The sequence below is a fragment of the Sprattus sprattus genome (assembly GCF_963457725.1).
Source record: "Sprattus sprattus genome assembly, chromosome: 9".
NCBI lineage: Eukaryota > Metazoa > Chordata > Actinopteri > Clupeiformes > Clupeidae > Sprattus > Sprattus sprattus.
The window spans coordinates 30,609,761-30,626,275 of record NC_137928.1 but is presented as its reverse complement, the minus strand read 5'-3'; the positions used below and the strand labels follow the sequence as shown (position 1 = coordinate 30,626,275).

General features: G+C 46.9%; 1 protein-coding gene across 1 annotated transcript in view; it reads right to left on the bottom strand.

Moving 5' to 3' along the window:
- Positions 1 to 5,526: 5,526 nt before the first annotated feature.
- Positions 5,527 to 16,515, bottom strand: part of slc8a2b (solute carrier family 8 member 2b) — a gene marked incomplete at both ends in the record, with an annotated part of 44,127 nt that continues 33,138 nt past the window's right edge. The window contains 5 exons of the mRNA XM_080845278.1: positions 5,527 to 5,903; positions 6,660 to 6,926; positions 7,797 to 7,896; positions 8,644 to 8,768; positions 16,411 to 16,428. Coding sequence (XP_080701404.1) covers positions 5,527 to 5,903; positions 6,660 to 6,926; positions 7,797 to 7,896; positions 8,644 to 8,768; positions 16,411 to 16,428 — 887 coding nt within the window. The remainder of the gene's footprint in view (positions 5,904 to 6,659; positions 6,927 to 7,796; positions 7,897 to 8,643; positions 8,769 to 16,410; positions 16,429 to 16,515) is intronic.

Below are 16,515 nucleotides of genomic sequence, written 5' to 3'. Positions count from 1 at the left end.
ATATACCGCTGTAGTTGCATTGCATTTTACTGTGACATTTTTACAGTTCATTACTGTAAAACATGTACAGTACATTACTGTGAAATATTTACAATAAATTACTGTAAAATTACCGTGAAAGTAATGCAACTAGTAGCAAGGAGTTTACTGTAAAAGTACGGTGAAATATTTTACAGTAGCTGCTGCTAATAATTGCTGGATAAAACAAGACAAGCAAGCAAGTTTTGAGAAAATCGTGCTCTTCTTCTATCACTATGAACTTGTGCATTTAATCTAAACTACTATAAATCTATATGTTTTTCTTAATGTTAGTACAGAAATGACATGAGAGCCTATATTCCTTGAAATAAGGTTGCCCTGCCATGGCGTTTTAGTATCTGAGAACTGTTGTAGCAGAAGTAAAAGTGAGAGATGGAGAAAATTCGAAACTCTGGCAATTTGAAGAAACAGCATTGATCATGGTAGAAGTGGCTAGTAGTATCAGTCTTGTCTTAGAGCTATTGAGATGACAAGATTAACACCGGACTCACTTAGATTACTGCTGATGAGCAGGCAAAGTAGTCTACCTCTCACTTTCACCTGTCAAAAAACACACTCAGACACAGTTGAAAATAAATTAACTATATTCATTAAGTCAAATGTAGTTCTTACAATACACATCATGTCATGTTCTTTGAAACAATAAGCATCCTTTGTGTCAGCAATTCGGGTTTCTTTTGTAAAAATTTAAATCTTCTGTTTATGACATAACTATATATTTATACGATTTTTTGATATCACATCTTGTCTTATTAAATCATCATTCTTAGAATATTCAGGCAGAGAGATATAACCACAGAAATTGCACAGAACTTTCACAGGTGAGCAAGACGGCACCCCAACACAAAGACAGACACAGACAACCGCATATATCAGCCTACAAATGAACAACACAGATGACTTAAATCAAGTCACTTAAACAGCTTTTGTAGAAGTGTAGTAGTTATTAAATGAATGACAATCATTTCTTTAAACAACAATACACTTGTTGATCAGCTTTTTTCAGACCGCTGGCAAATCTCAGTGAGTTCCTCCGGTCACAGCCTGACCAAGAGCAACCACCAGTCTGGGGGAAAGACCAGACTGGACTGTAAACATCAAGAACAGGTCATGCGCACAAATCAACAGAGAGATCATGCACGGTACACACACACATACAGTGGAGAGTAGGCACACAAACACTGATGCTACACAAGACGTGGGCTGTTGCCTCTCCAGCTCAAGTAAGACAGTTTGGTTCAGGGGAAATCATGTCATGTCATGTTTCATGTCATGTCCTTATCATGTCATTTCATGTCATGTCCTCTCATCCACCAAACTGAAGTCACAGACTAAGGAGACTAACATTGGCAACTTCTCAGAGAATGTTATCTCCTTTCACTACAGTCCAAATCTCTGAGACCTGCTTTAACGTGACATTACAACCAAATTGTTGAAGCAATGTATTAATTGATTTTCAACAGACAGAAGAGTGAGAAAAATGGTTTGTATTGTGAAATGGTTTGATTTTATGAAAGATAACATTAAAGCAATGTTAAATAGATTACATATTGCACAAACTAAGTCTCTCTTTACTGTGTAAACACAACGTAGGCTGGAGCATCCGCTATAGATATAGAATTGTTGTTGTGAGTTGCCATGGGGTTACCTGTGTCCAGTGGTAACTATGGAAACATGAGCACTGCACTCTCTAATGACAATCCCTGCTCTCACAGTAGGTGAGAGGCTGAAGGTACAAAAACCTGTTACATGTTTACATTTTTGAAAAAAAAACTTTTTAAAAGTCTGTCAGAGTGAACAAATAATGAGAGACAAGGAACCAAACAAGAAGCAGGTGCATGCCACCTCACTACTCTCTAGGTATGCATTTATATGTGTCAAATTTGGGTCAAGCATGTATATTAGAAATGTAGTCTCCCTTAAAGAATGTGCTGGAGTAGAAACAGTGTAAGCTACACTAATTTGAAACATAACACTTGACCACATACAAACATTGTTTTACTACTAAAAGATGAAAGAGTTCACATATCTCACTCCTCAGAATTCCTCACTGATTTCAAGTGGTATGGCCGCAAATATAATAGACGGCTATGTTTCCTAACCATAGAGAGAAGTCTTGCCCAACCTCTAAAGGACACTTAACTAATTCCATACCATTCACTGGCCTTCCATGAGGCTACCACTAAACCTCCAACACTTTATTTCAGATATGATATAACACATCTGAGAATATCCTTTTTCCACCTGACATTTTTGTGTTGAAATACTGAGTTCACCATAGAATTCCTCACTACGATCAAATATGTTTGATTTGAAGCATACACAACTAGGGTTGGTCAAGCAAATGGAACTACTAAGGTTCCATGTGCTTGCGAGCTGAAACACTAGACTCCTTTACTGCATGCCTACCCCTGTAGTGCTAATAGGATTTGCAGGAAGAATCCTGTATTTGCTCAGAACGAACAGCCCTCAATACAGAGTGAAAAGTCACTGTAAGTAAAGAGAACAGCCCGCAATACAGAGTGAAAAGTCACTGTAAGTAAAGTACATGCTTTGTCTGCTGTTCTTTAGCAGGGAAATCATATTGCACTCTATTTCTCAATCATTTTGGTGTCTAGTATTCACAAAATAAAGAAACCTAAGTAAGAACAACCGAAAACCTACTAAACAAAAAATACACTATGATGCAAGACGGTCAACGTGTAATTTACCTTAAAATAAATAATTTAAATCTCCTTAAGGCAGTATCTGGGTAGGTTAGGAAATAAAAAATCCTATATTGTACATTACAACACTACTTAACAGTCTCTTTGAGTGAATTAGAAGAAATGTGAGGGTTTTAAGTAGATGTGCACCACGCCTATCCATTTCAGTCAAATTAGCAATGTAGCATGTGAGTCCACTCGTGTTCCCTGTAGAAACGACAAAAACACTTCTTCCTCGTGTACAGGCACTACCAGCCATAAAGTAGCTGATGCCCACAACCTTACACACCCAGGAGCTTGTGTTCCTGTCAGGGAACATTAGGGGAAAATACGAGAAACATTGCAGAATGACTGCAGATAGCTCATAACAGGCCATTCAAACTCGATCTAGGATGGAATGGTAAGCCAAAGATTCAATTTCGGTCTACGAGATAAGTAATAGGTATATAGAACATATGAACTGTTCAGTATTGTTAATAAATTCAAGAGAGTTATTCGGTACAGTACCTGACATTGAGGGTAATCAGCGTCTCCAATAATCTCAATCTTCAAACTTTCTCCTTAATAAATATGAACACTGTCTTTTCTTGTATCACCGCCCACACATGCTTTTATATGTAAACCATGCCGTGACATTGCTGCCACTGTATATATTCTATCATGCATTTTGACCCACTATGTCACAATGAAGCATCAGCCCAAGCCAGGTAGGGGCTGTTCCAGACACATATCACAATTCCACAGGTTTCCACAAACAAGAACAAGTACCACTTGACAGGCAAACAACATGTAAAACTCCAACATTACTCATCGGCCTGTGAAGAGCACAACACCATCTCCTTTTCACTTCTACAGCAGGACCTATCTGGCTCTCTCTTCTCTGCCTGGAGATGATTTGAAGAAGAAATGTTTCTTTGAACAATCAGGTACATGAATTAGTCTTTATTGTTCATTCTGAAAAATAAAAAGGTGGTATTGAAAGGGAAAAATGGAGATAATGATATGATGTGGTTCTATGCACCAGACAGTCTTTAAAGTGGCTTATAGAAGAGATGGATAAAAATGACAACATCAACACAAAAACAGAAAGGGCCATTAAAAGGAGTGGAGTGAAATGATGAAAGGGTTCGGGGGAGCAGAAGGCCCGGGGGGGGGGGGGGGGGGGGGGGGGGGGTTTGCAGTCACTCTAATGGGAAACCAAGTCAAGAAACTGTAAAAGCTTTATTTACAATCCCCAAGTCAAACCTCCACCCTGGGTGAAGTGGTGGCAGAAGTCTGGGGTGGGGAGTGGGTGAAGCGTGCTTCATGGGGCTTTGCCATCTCTGCTGTTAACAGGAAGTGTGCTGTGTGCTGGGTGACGGGCAGCAGGAGCGTTCTCCCCCTCTGCATCAGCTGGGTCTGAGCCAACCACCATGAATGACTGGTTGTGTATTTAAAAATATCTAAACTTAAATTATTCATTGCTGTATTTAAACGTATTAAATAAATATGTTTGCAGTTATAATAAAATAAATAAATACATAAATAAGTTAATACATCTAGGACTGAAAAAGGTTAGAACAGAGGAACCTTAGAAAAAGTATGTGAATGGACTCAGCATTTCTCAGGGTTATTCCTCAGTTCCACAAGAGCTCATGATGGGCTTCCTCCATGGAGCTGTCCCAGCAATGCCAAGGGACATTCCTGTTCCAAATGCATCCTTTCATTTCTCTTATGTCTGGAGACATACAATACTTTCCTGCCCTTAACCCCCTAAATATAACTGTCTGATTAGTTCATCCTTCAGTGAAGATAAATGATTAGGAGATATCTATTTACATGGACACACTGCTTGGGCCAAGCTCTAGCCACACTATGACTTTATCTTCCTGTCCTAAATGTCCTTCTCTGTGTATATGTATATATTTTCAGTTTTTCTCCCTTAGGCCACCCAGTTGTTATAAATTATGACACCTTGGTTCCTTCTTTCTTGCTGTTCCAAGGTGATGCACTGTTCCCATAGAAACGGAGGATGCCCAATTGCATCATCTTTTCCACTTTCACCTAAGGGGGCTTCTACTCTTGCCTCCCCTCTATAAAACACATGAGAACATCATGTACTGCATACAGATCTTTAGATAAGGACCTACAGATCATGAGCAAGACTTCAAATTCAAGCCAGGTTGAGAAGTTAGCCCCGCTCTAAGTAGTTTCTAGATCCATTCTGACAGTGGAGAGGGTGAGGCACAAACAGCCACAACACACACCTCTCTTCCTTGTTCCTCTTTTCTGAATCTGTCTTGTTCTTTCCCTACCTGCTAGATTTTCTTGCTCTTCATACTTTCCTTCTCCTTAAATCCTGTCAACGAATAATTTTTCTTTCTCTCATCTTTCTACATTCCTTTCTGTCTGACTTCCCTTCTCTCCCTCTGTGATCTTCCTTGTTGGTTTGTGCAGGCATGGGTGTCATAGGCTAACGGGACGGATAGATTTAAAGCCTGAATTCTTCCTGACATAACCAATGGAGCTTGTTGAAAGTGTAGTTTCATGTCTGAAAAGCTTCCCACAGGTCTTTGTAAGTTTGTTTGTGTGTGTTGGTTTAGATTTGCACATCTGAAATGGTGTCCTTCAATCAGCAGTGTCATTACCTTACAAGGGAGAGAATACTGAGCCCTTGTCCTCATCAGTGATGTGTGTATGTGTGGGTGTGTGTGTTCATGGAGTGCTGTAGATCTGTGGAGATGTGGATGCATGTCTGTTTGGTTCTCAAAGCGTGCTGGGGCACCTCCTCCTCCGTCCTGCTTTAGAAGCCCTGGATGTGGCAGTAGGCTTCCAGGCTGGAGAAGAAGATGTAGAGGAGCCAGAGAGAGAACAAGAAGAGGCTGGTGACCAGGCGAGGGACACGCGCCCCCCCGAGCTCGCCCCCAATGGAGGGCCGCCGGCGGAACAGCAGCACACCCATTGCCAAGAAAGCAAAGATGGTGAAGAGTGTGACGGAGAAGGCTAGGGAGCCAGGGTCCACCCTGAACTCAAGACCCCGCGCATTCCAGTAGATAGCTGCCACTGACCACGCCACACCAATGCCCAGAAACACATTCACAGCATTGCTGCCAGTCACATTGCCCACAGATGCATCAGCATACTGATCCTGGGTGGCTGCAACCTTACTGGCAAACGTGTCTAGAAGAGACAAGAGAAGAGAAGAGAAGAGAAGAGAAGAGAAGAGAGGAGAGGAGAGGAGAGGAGAGGAGAGGAGAGGAGAGGAGAGGAGAGGAGAGAACAGAACAGAATAGAACAGAACAGATGAGAAGAGAAGAGAAGAGAAGAGAAGAGAAGAGGACAGAATAAAACAAAAGGGAAACAATTAAGACAGATAAAGAAAAAAAACGTTGAATGGCACTTATGGCGTTACTGCTGGCATTTACAAGGGACTTGGCACTAACTTAATTCATGTATTTACATGATGTACAAGAATTGTGATGAAGGTAAAAATAACAATAACTTTTTTTTATCAGTTCTACACTGCGAGTATTACTGCACAATCTGTAAAAGGCAAGATGTTCTTCCATTATCACGGGGTTCTGAGACTACATCCCAAAACTACATGGTGAATAGCTTGGGCAGCAAGTTGGAGCCACATGTGTGTTTATCTGCCCTTCACATGACCGTATGCCATCAAAGTGAATTTCAGGATCTTATAAAAAGACGTTACCTTCATAAACGTACGTCAAGAATCAGTAAAAACCTGGCTAACAAATAAAAGAAGCTTATGGGGTTTAGTTTCTGCTGTAGTAACCTGGGTACTGCCATCCCCATATAGCATGAGTGGGAGTGTCAGTGAGATTCCCTTTACGTTCAATCAGTAGAACGTGAAAATGAATGAACACCAGGAAATTTGAAAACCTCTCCAAGTAAAAAAAATAACATTGTCCTAACCCGGTAGAGAGGTGCCCAAGGCCACAAACACCACAGCAGTGACGGAGTCACGTAGCCCCACAGTGCAGCCGAAATGGGAGGCCAGGTCACCGATGATGGCAGTGAGGAAGCCAATGACACTGATGGAGACCAGGAAGCAGGCCCAACCATTCCAGTACTCAGTGGGCGGCACACACGCAAACAGAACCTTCCAGAACACAGTCACAAAGTGCATGACATAGTCGGAACAGGAGGGCAGGCGCTCATCTTCCTCCTCGTCTCCATCACCTGAAGGGGCACATTCACATGGTCACTTATTAAACAGTTTCATATTGATTGATGTCCATATTGAACGACATAACAATACAGGACATAAATACTAGGTGCTGGAACCATAAACACACATACACAAGCACATATACATGAATAAAAGAGGGAAAGAAGATATGAATACAAAATATAATTAAAACATAATTCAAGGGTAATGTACTTCTATTGTCAGAGGACCAGCTCATTGCATGGCACTATACAGGTAGGCCCATTTCAGTAGTCAGCCAGGATGGATCTGTACATCATTTCCTGGTAATGCACTGCCCTATATGCACAGCAGAGTGCAGTGTAACACTGTGTAACTGCCTGTGGCGCGCCCTCCTGCTTCCCACAAGCCCATGGTTACTGCTGTGCTTATTTCTTCAACTGCCATCAATTTAGGCATGTGAGGTGAGGTCTTGCCATATTGATAGTGAAACACACTTCCTGTACAGGTGTTATGCATGTGATTCCACTTGTGTTGCTGTGGACCTCCCTAATGAGGTATTAGATAGGATTACACAGATGGACTTAAAAACAGATATCACATTTCATCATTCCATGCTGGGTGCAGTAGGGTTGGGGGTGGGCAGTAGGGTCAGTGAGCAACTTTAGGGCCATGGTGTCACTCATTCAACTGGGGAGAAAGGGTCAACACCACTGGCATCCCTGAGAATTACATCTGTCACCAAGATGGAAATTAGAGCATGACAGTGACAGCACACATCCACACAGGAACATCTTGGTCACACAAACCAATGCAGACATACATGCAGACACACACACATATAACCCTTTCTAGATTCAAGACTAAGAAGAGAGGTTACAGGTGGAGAAAAAGATACTGACCAGCACTGACAGTCACTGCATCAACAAACTGCTCCCTCCAGGAGTGTGTGCCGATCACCAGGGCCAGGTTGGTCTTCTTAATGAGTTTGTCCACCGTGCTCTGACAGTCACAAGACACACAAACACATAGATGGCTAAAACCACTAACTGTTATAAAAAAAACACTGTCTAGTCAACACCCAACAGGGCACGGCTCTGACAATGATTGAACAAACCTAAGAATAGAGAATTGGGTATAATATAGTGGCCATATATATTTGTCTGAAACATTGTGCTTTTGAAGAAACTCCTGAATTACTTGGATTGAAATTATGGACCATTACTACCCTCCTCTTTAAATATATTTAAAAAATATGCTTTAATCAATTCCTACATTTGTCCTACAATCTATAATTCATAGAATTCGAAGAACAGCGTCTGGATGTTAACATACAAACATGTTTTTCCCCCCAAATAGACCATATCAAAAAAGGTTGTTTAGAATAAACAACAGTTCTTACTTTTCAAGTAAACACATCTATGACTTTTTCATGAGTTAGCATAACAGCCCTTAGGCTGTAGAATCTGTGGAGATCCAGTAATGACATGAAGCTGCAGTGTGGTGCAGAGCAAACACACAACTTATGTCTTCATAACAGAGGACCGCCATTTTCCTCTCGTGAAACCCTTTAACTCATGTCACACTGGCATGTATCTTTCATGTGGCCTACATCTTCAACTCAAGTCTGTGGGAATACTTAATGCTGCTAGTGATATGTGTATATATATATATATATATGTATATATGTGTGTGTGTGTGTGTGTGTGTGTGTGTGTGTGTGTACTTGAGGGAAGACAGGGGCTCCACCTTGAACTCATAGGACTCTTCGATGACCACCTCCAGCCGACTGTGCTCCCCCAAGATGGGTTTCCCCATCTCAGCTATGCGTCTGGCCTCCTCTTCCTCTGCACTCATCTGCCCCTCTGGGTCCTCTGAAGGGGGAAAGAGTGATGAATGATGAGTGATAGAGACAGAGGGAGAGAGAAGGAGAGTGAGAATGAGTAGAGACAGAGAGGGTTAGAGTGAGGGAGAAAGAGACAAAAGAATGAGGGAGAGAGAGCAGCTTGTTGGAAAAGATAGTGTATAGATTTAGGCCAAATCCCAGTTCCTCCCCTTGTGAGCCCCCAATAAGGGTAGGGTACCATCTTTTGTTTGTTGAATCGACTGGATAGTGGTCATCTATCCCTAGAAAATTCCCAGAATTCTTTGTGAACTGAGGAAGTTTGCCATGGAACATGGTTACCAGTGCGGATAAAGTATATTCATGCAATAATGTTCAAATCCTTCGGAATATCTTAGTTTAATGGAGATGCAAAGGAATATGTAATTGAAAAATTACAATGTAAATAGAATTTTGTGTAAACAGCTATTTGTGAGTAACAGTGCAGTTATTTCCCATATTCTGTGTATGAAGTTTCAAAATAATCCAGTAGCAAATGTTCTGCACTTTCCTGCTCATCTGATAATAGTGTGAGGTCTGTGCTCTGTCCCTGTCTTGTTTCATTGTATGTATCCCTTGTGTTCCTTCTTTTGTGTTTGTTTACCCTTGTCTCCTCGTGTCTGTCTCCTCACGCCCTTCCCTTGTTATTGTGCTTGTGCTGTTTATTAGTTTGTCTCCCTTGTGTGTCATGTGATCTTTGTTGTCTAGTCTTTGTGATTCCTTGTTCCCACCATGTGCTTTCCACCATGTGCTTCCCTGTGTTTGTTTGTGTATGCCATGTGCCCTTGTTGTTGTCCGTGTCTCCACCCCTCACCTGTTCCCAATAATCACCTGGTTTGTTTGTCTTATTGGTTTCTCCTGTGCCCTGTTAATTCCCCTCGTTTAGTCCACCTGTGTCTCCTTGTCTGCCCTGCCTTGATTGTTTTCACCTGTTTGTGTGTGTGTGTATATATAGTCCTTGTGTTCTTGTCTCTCGTTGCTGGTTCGTCATTAATGTTGCGTGTTGCTTCTCAGTGTTCTCAGTGTTCTCAGTGTTCTCAGTGTTCTCAGTGTTCTCAGTGTTCTCAGTGTATTTCTCGTGTTGACCCTGGACTGTTTTCGACTTCTCTATTGCCTTTGCCCTTTTGGATTGTTTGCCTGCCATTGGACTGCTTACCCGTGTACCGAAACCTGGACAGTAAAAGTTTATTCTTTATTCTACCCCTTGTGTCTGAGTCGTGCTATTGAGTTCACACCCCAACCCCAATTCGTAACAGTACGAACCAGCCAAGATGAACTCAGCCGACTCAGACCCAAGCCTGATGGATGACCCTTATAGTCAGTTTTTTGATTTTGAGAACAAGGCCATAGATCTGCTCCCCTGGGAGATCTTCTGGCATGGTGATTCAGCGAGTGAGGACTGGGTCGACGATGACGAGCTCTCAAAGGGTGAGTGGCCTGAGAGAGAAGTCATTGAACCAGTTCCCCCACCCGGTCCCAGCCGAGATGCTCAGTTTATGGGTAGCCGGTTGGCCATCCGGCGAACCCCATTCAGAACACCACCTCTGGTCTCGTCCCCTCCGCTTCCAGCACCCCCGTGTGTTATTGAGGAGGATGATATCAGTGGCTGGATTGATGGGGGGTTTATATTGGGGAACCGCTTTTTTGAGAAGTCAGCCGGTGCTGATGACTGGGAGGCCTATGACTCTGAGGATGAGGAGGAAGAGATGGACACAGCTCCCGCCCCTGCTCAGATGACCGCCGCCGCCTCCGTTGCTCCCGCTCCTAAGACTCCATCTCCAGCACCTCCTGCACCTCCCACACCAGTGCCAGTGCCAGCACCCTGCCGGACCCCCGTTCCAACACTCCACTGTGAGCCTGGTGGGTGGATCGGTGGGGGTTATTTCATGCGTGATCAGCACTTCATCTACACAGATGAGCTGGAAATGGCGGACATGACCCCTGCACCTCTTCGAGCCCCAGCTTCCCGGCTGGCCCCTGCACCTCGTCGAGCTCCAGCTCCCAGGCTGGCCCCTGCACCTCGTCGAGCTCCAGCTCCCAGGCTGGCCCCTGCACCTCGTCGAGCTCCAGCTCCCCGGCTGACCCCTGCACCTCGTCGAGCTCCAGCTCCCCGGCTGACCCCTGCACCTTGTCGAGCTGCAGCTCCCAGGCTGACCCCTGCACCTCGTCGAGCCTCAGCTCCCCAGCTGACCCCTGCGCCTCGTCAAGCTCCAGCTCCCAGGCTGACCCCGGCACCTCGTCAGGCCCTAGCTCCCCAGCTGACCCCTGCGCCTCGTCAGGCTCCAGCTCCCAGGCTGACCCCTGCGCCTCGTCAGGCTCCAGCTCCCAGGCTGACCCCGGCACCTCGTCGAGCCCCAGCTCCCCAGCTGACCCCTGCGCCTCGTCAGGCTCCAGCTTCCCAGCTGACTCCTGCGCCTCGTCAGGCTCCGGCTCCAGCCCCAGCCCCTGAGCCATTCCACACTCCTGCAGCTCCTGCTGCTGCTGCCTCCGCAGCTGCTACCCCTGCTGCTGCGCCTCCCGCAGCTGCTCTTCCTGCATCCACTGCAGCTACTCCTGCTGCTGCTTCCTCAGCAGCCGCTGCAGCCACTCCTCCTGCTGCTGCTGCTCCTCCTGCAGCTCCTGCTGCTACTCCTGCAATTGCCCCTCCTGCTTCGTGCGGGGCGGCTGCCTCCGTACCTGCTCTGCAGATCACTGCCGACTCAGACACAGTGCTTGCTGCACGGGTGGTAATGTTGAGTCAGCAATCCACCTCCATCTGCCTTGTTATGAGGGGAATGACGGAGCGAGAGGAAAAGGCCCGGATTTTCTTCAGCCTACTAGCGGCAGAATTCCAGCAGCTGCTGGCATGTTGGGATTCTCTTGTTGCACCCCCTTCTTCTCCAGCTCCAGATCTATCTCACCTGGATTCCGTCTCCAGGGTTTCAGCTCCACTCACCACTACGGCTCTGGCTTCAGCACCAGTTTCATGTCTCCTCGCCCCCGCAGCTGTAGCTACTGCTGCCTTCACAGTCGCCTCGGCTACACTCGAAGCAGCCTCTGCTGCTGTCACTCTCGAGGCAACCACTACCGCTGCCACCATGAGGACCGTCTCTGCCGCCCTTGAAGCAGCCTCTGCGGCTGCCACCCTCGAAGCAGTCTCGGCCGCCCTGGATACTGCCTCTGCAGCTTTAGAAGCAGCTTCTGCCGCCCCCGAAGCAGCCTCTGGTGCTGCTGCCCTCGATGCGGCCGCTGCCGCCCTTGACGCAGTCTCGGTCGCCATCAAAGCAGCCTCTTACGCTGCCCCTGATGTCCCTTATGTAGTTACTGCTGCTATCGCTCCCGAAGCAGCCTCTGACGCTACACCTACTGAAGCAACCTTTGACGCTGCCGCCCCCGTGGTCATCCCTGATGTCCACGATGTAGCCTCAGTTGCTACCGCCTCGGAAGCATCCTCAGACGCTGCCGCCTCCAAAGCAGCCACTGACGCACCCGACGTAGCCTCAGTTGCTACCGCCCCTGAAGCAGCCTCTGACGCTTCCGCTGATGGTGACCCCACTGAGGCCTACGCCACAGCAGATCCAGCCGTTGCAGACCCCTATCTCGCAGTCACCGCTGCAGACCCGGACCTCGCAGTCACCGCTGCAGACCCGGACCTCGCAGTCACCGCTGCAGACCCGGACCTCGCAGTCACCGTTGCAGACCCGGACCACGCAGCCACCGCTGCAGACCCGCACCTCGCAGCCACCGCTGCAGACCCGCACCTCGCAGCCACCGCTGCAGACCCGCACCTCGCAGCCACCGCTGCAGACCCGCACCTCGCAGCCACCGCTGCAGACCCGCACCTCGCAGCCGACGCTGTAGACCCAGACCTTGCAGTGTCCCGTTCAGCTGCAGGACCAGCAGAACCCTCTGCCGGCACTGGTCCAGCAGCACCTCCTGAAGGCGTCGCTGCTGACGACTCTGCCGCCCATGTCCCCAGTTCCCCTGTCCCAGGTTCTCCTGTCCCCGGTTCCCCTGTCCCAGGTCCCCCTGTCCCAGGTCCCCCTGTCCCAGGTTCTCCTGTCCCAGGTCCCCCTGTCCCAGGTTCCCCTGTCTCAGGCTCTCATGCCCCTGTCCAGAGTGCCCCTGTCCAGAGTGCCCCTGTCCAGAGTGCCCCTGTCCCAGGTTCCCCTGTCTCAGGCTCTCATGCCCCTGTCCAGAGTGCCCCTGTCCAGAGTGCCCCTGTCCAGAGTGCCCCTGTCCAGAGTGCCCCTGTCCCGATCCTCCCAGATCTCCTCGCCCCCATCAAGGCTCCTAGTCGCTTGCCTCATTTTGGGCTCCTAGTCGCCTGCCTCACTCTCCTAGTCACCTGCCTCATTCCACCCGGCCTGCCGCCAGAAACTCCGTCCCTGTTCGGCTGTTCCCCCGGTCGACCACCAGAGACTCTGCCCCTGTTTGGCCTCCCGACAGCCCAGCCACCAGACATTCTGCCCGTGCTTGGCCGTCCACCCAGCCAGCCACCAGACATTCTGCCCGTGCTTGGCCGTCCACCCAGCCAGCCACCAGACATTCTGCCTGTGCTTGGCCATCCACCCAGTCGGCCACCAAATTCTTCAGCCATCCACCCGGCTTGTCACTGGACTCTTGGTCCCTATCCCGCCTGCCTTGCTCTTTGCCCCCTCCACCCACCCTACTGGGACTTGTTAAGTTTGTTTTGGGCCGTCTGGCATCCGGCCCGTAGAGGGGGGGTACTGTGAGGTCTGTGCTCTGTCCCTGTCTTGTTTCATTGTATGTATCCCTTGTGTTCCTTCTTTTGTGTTTGTTTACCCTTGTCTCCTCGTGTCTGTCTCCTCACGCCCTTCCCTTGTTATTGTGCTTGTGCTGTTTATTAGTTTGTCTCCCTTGTGTGTCATGTGATCTTTGTTGTCTAGTCTTTGTGATTCCTTGTTCCCACCATGTGCTTTCCACCATGTGCTTCCCTGTGTTTGTTTGTGTATGCCATGTGCCCTTGTTGTTGTCCGTGTCTCCACCCCTCACCTGTTCCCAATAATCACCTGGTTTGTTTGTCTTATTGGTTTCTCCTGTGCCCTGTTAATTCCCCTCGTTTAGTCCACCTGTGTCTCCTTGTCTGCCCTGCCTTGATTGTTTTCACCTGTTTGTGTGTGTGTGTATATATAGTCCTTGTGTTCTTGTCTCTCGTTGCTGGTTCGTCATTAATGTTGCGTGTTGCTTCTCAGTGTTCTCAGTGTTCTCAGTGTTCTCAGTGTTCTCAGTGTTCTCAGTGTATTTCTCGTGTTGACCCTGGACTGTTGTCGACTTCTCTATTGCCTTTGCCCTTTTGGATTGTTTGCCTGCCATTGGACTGCTTACCCGTGTACCGAAACCTGGACAGTAAAAGTTTATTCTTTATTCTACCCCTTGTGTCTGAGTCGTGCTATTGAGTTCACACCCCAACCCCAATTCGTAACAAATAGTGCAGGTCCGAGCATTTCTATGGGTAGGACAACACTGGGTTGTGCCATTTCATAGGGAGGTACTTCAAAAATGAGTGGCAACTTAAAACCGGGTGACCCTCAAAAACAAGGGGTAGGGGTAAAAATAGAGAATGGGATTGGGCCTTATAGATCAAAAGGTGTTGAGAAAAATCAGCACAGCAAGCACGAGCGGGATCGATGGAAAGGGGAAATGGGAGTAACAGAAAGCAGCAAAAAGGGAGGCAAGTGAGAAATGGACGGGTGAAATTAGAATCATGGAAATGATACGTACACAAAGAGGACTAAAGTGATCTCACAGTGCACACATCTGTTTCATGGACCAAAGTGATGTCACAGTACGCACATCTGTCTCATGGACCAAAGTGATGTCACAGTACGCACATCTGTCTCATGGACCGAAGTGATGTCACAGTATGCACATCTGTCTCATGGACCTAAGTGACAGTACGCACATCTGTCTCATGGACCAAAGTGACAGTACGCACATCTGTCTCATGGACCAAAGTGACAGTACGCACATCTGTCTCATGGACCAAAGTGATGTCACAGTACGCACATCTGTCTCATGGACCAAAGTGGTGTCACAGTACGCACATCTGTCTCATGGACCAAAGTGATGTCACAGTACGCACATCTGTCTCATGGACCAAAGTGATGTCACAGTACGCACATCTGTCTCATGGACCAAAGTGGTGTCACAGTACGCACATCTGTCTCATGGACCTAAGTGATGTCACAGTACGCACATCTGTCTCATAGACCGAATGGATGTCACATTAGGCACATCTGTCTCATGGACCAAAGTGATGTCACATGTCTCTGCATGTGGCTATGTGGCTTTAAGTTTCACCAAGTGCTACTATTAAACCTCCGGTGACCTAGTGTGTAGACCTCAGTGAAGATTACATCTACACAGACAGAGAAAGATGGACAAATACTGAACTATGGAAAAGGAAAGTGATTGCTTCTTATCATTATGCAGCCTAGCAACACCATGTGATTATCACACACACACACACACACACACACACACACACACACACACACACACACACACACACACACACACACACAATTTATAAAAGCAAACTCCAGGACCATGACTACAAAATTGCAAAAATGTTCAACACAGTAATGACCCCCATTGGAGAAATATACTCCCGACTCAGACCCTGAGCAGACACCATATTACAGAAATCTATCCGAGCACAAGCAGAGACTGAAAACCTTCATGAAATGAGGGACTGACTGACATTTACTAGTCCACACGACGGTACACTTCATGAATAGCATGCTGTATAGACACACTCAACCTTCTCCTACCTGCACAATATCTGACCAACTGCTGCAAACTGAGGGATAATCTCAGAGACCACAGTAGATTTCACATCTCACATTTCAATAGATCGTTTTCTTCCACACACATGCATGCACACACTCATATACTGTATGTACAGGTGCACTTCCTAAACAACAAAGGCCAGGGGCTCACAGTTGGCTGCCCCAGGCTGCCTCCACTGCCTGGCTTAGAGAACAGACTCTAATGACCACATGAAGAGCAGGGCCATTGCAGCCTCACTGTCTCAATGACACACTGCATGTGTAGCAGTAATGTTCTGCAAACTCTCGCGTGGCACTGAGGATGCGCTCTTTTGCAGCACATACATGCTGCTGGCTGATCTTTAACTAATCATGACTCCTCAACCAACATGCTGCCTGGGAATGAAGGCTTCTTAAGCCAGTTTCTGAGAGCAGGCGGATCATTTTAGTTTTTCCGCTACTGGTGACATATTTCACAGTGGAAAGAGTTTGTTGCTCCGTGACAGTTTGGGGCGACGCTGACACAAGTTCAACAGAGATGCTGAATGTAGCAAGGAGGTTCGGAGAGGTTTTTCCTTTGGAGTTTTAACAGATATGCCATCATATGGCTACTGATGAAGTGCAAAATAATTCCCCTGAGTACACAACCTGCTAAAACCATGACAACCTTAGCTGATCTGTTCACAGAGAACCTCACAGAGACAGACAGCACTCAGAGGCTCTTTTATGATGGAGAATAAATGTGTGTGGATGCTGTGATAAGCTGGAGCGCATTGACCATGGCAGAGGGATTTGAGAGAGGGCTGGTGGAGACATTGGCAGGCTGGTGTGTGTGCTGGCTTATGGTAGGGGTCACAGTACCTTGGTTGAGTAGCAACGCTGTGGAGGAAAGGAAAGAAAGAGAGAGGTTAGAGTTCTGCTCTGTCCAGCTAAGGAGTCTATTCACTGGTGTCTGACCAGTGGAGG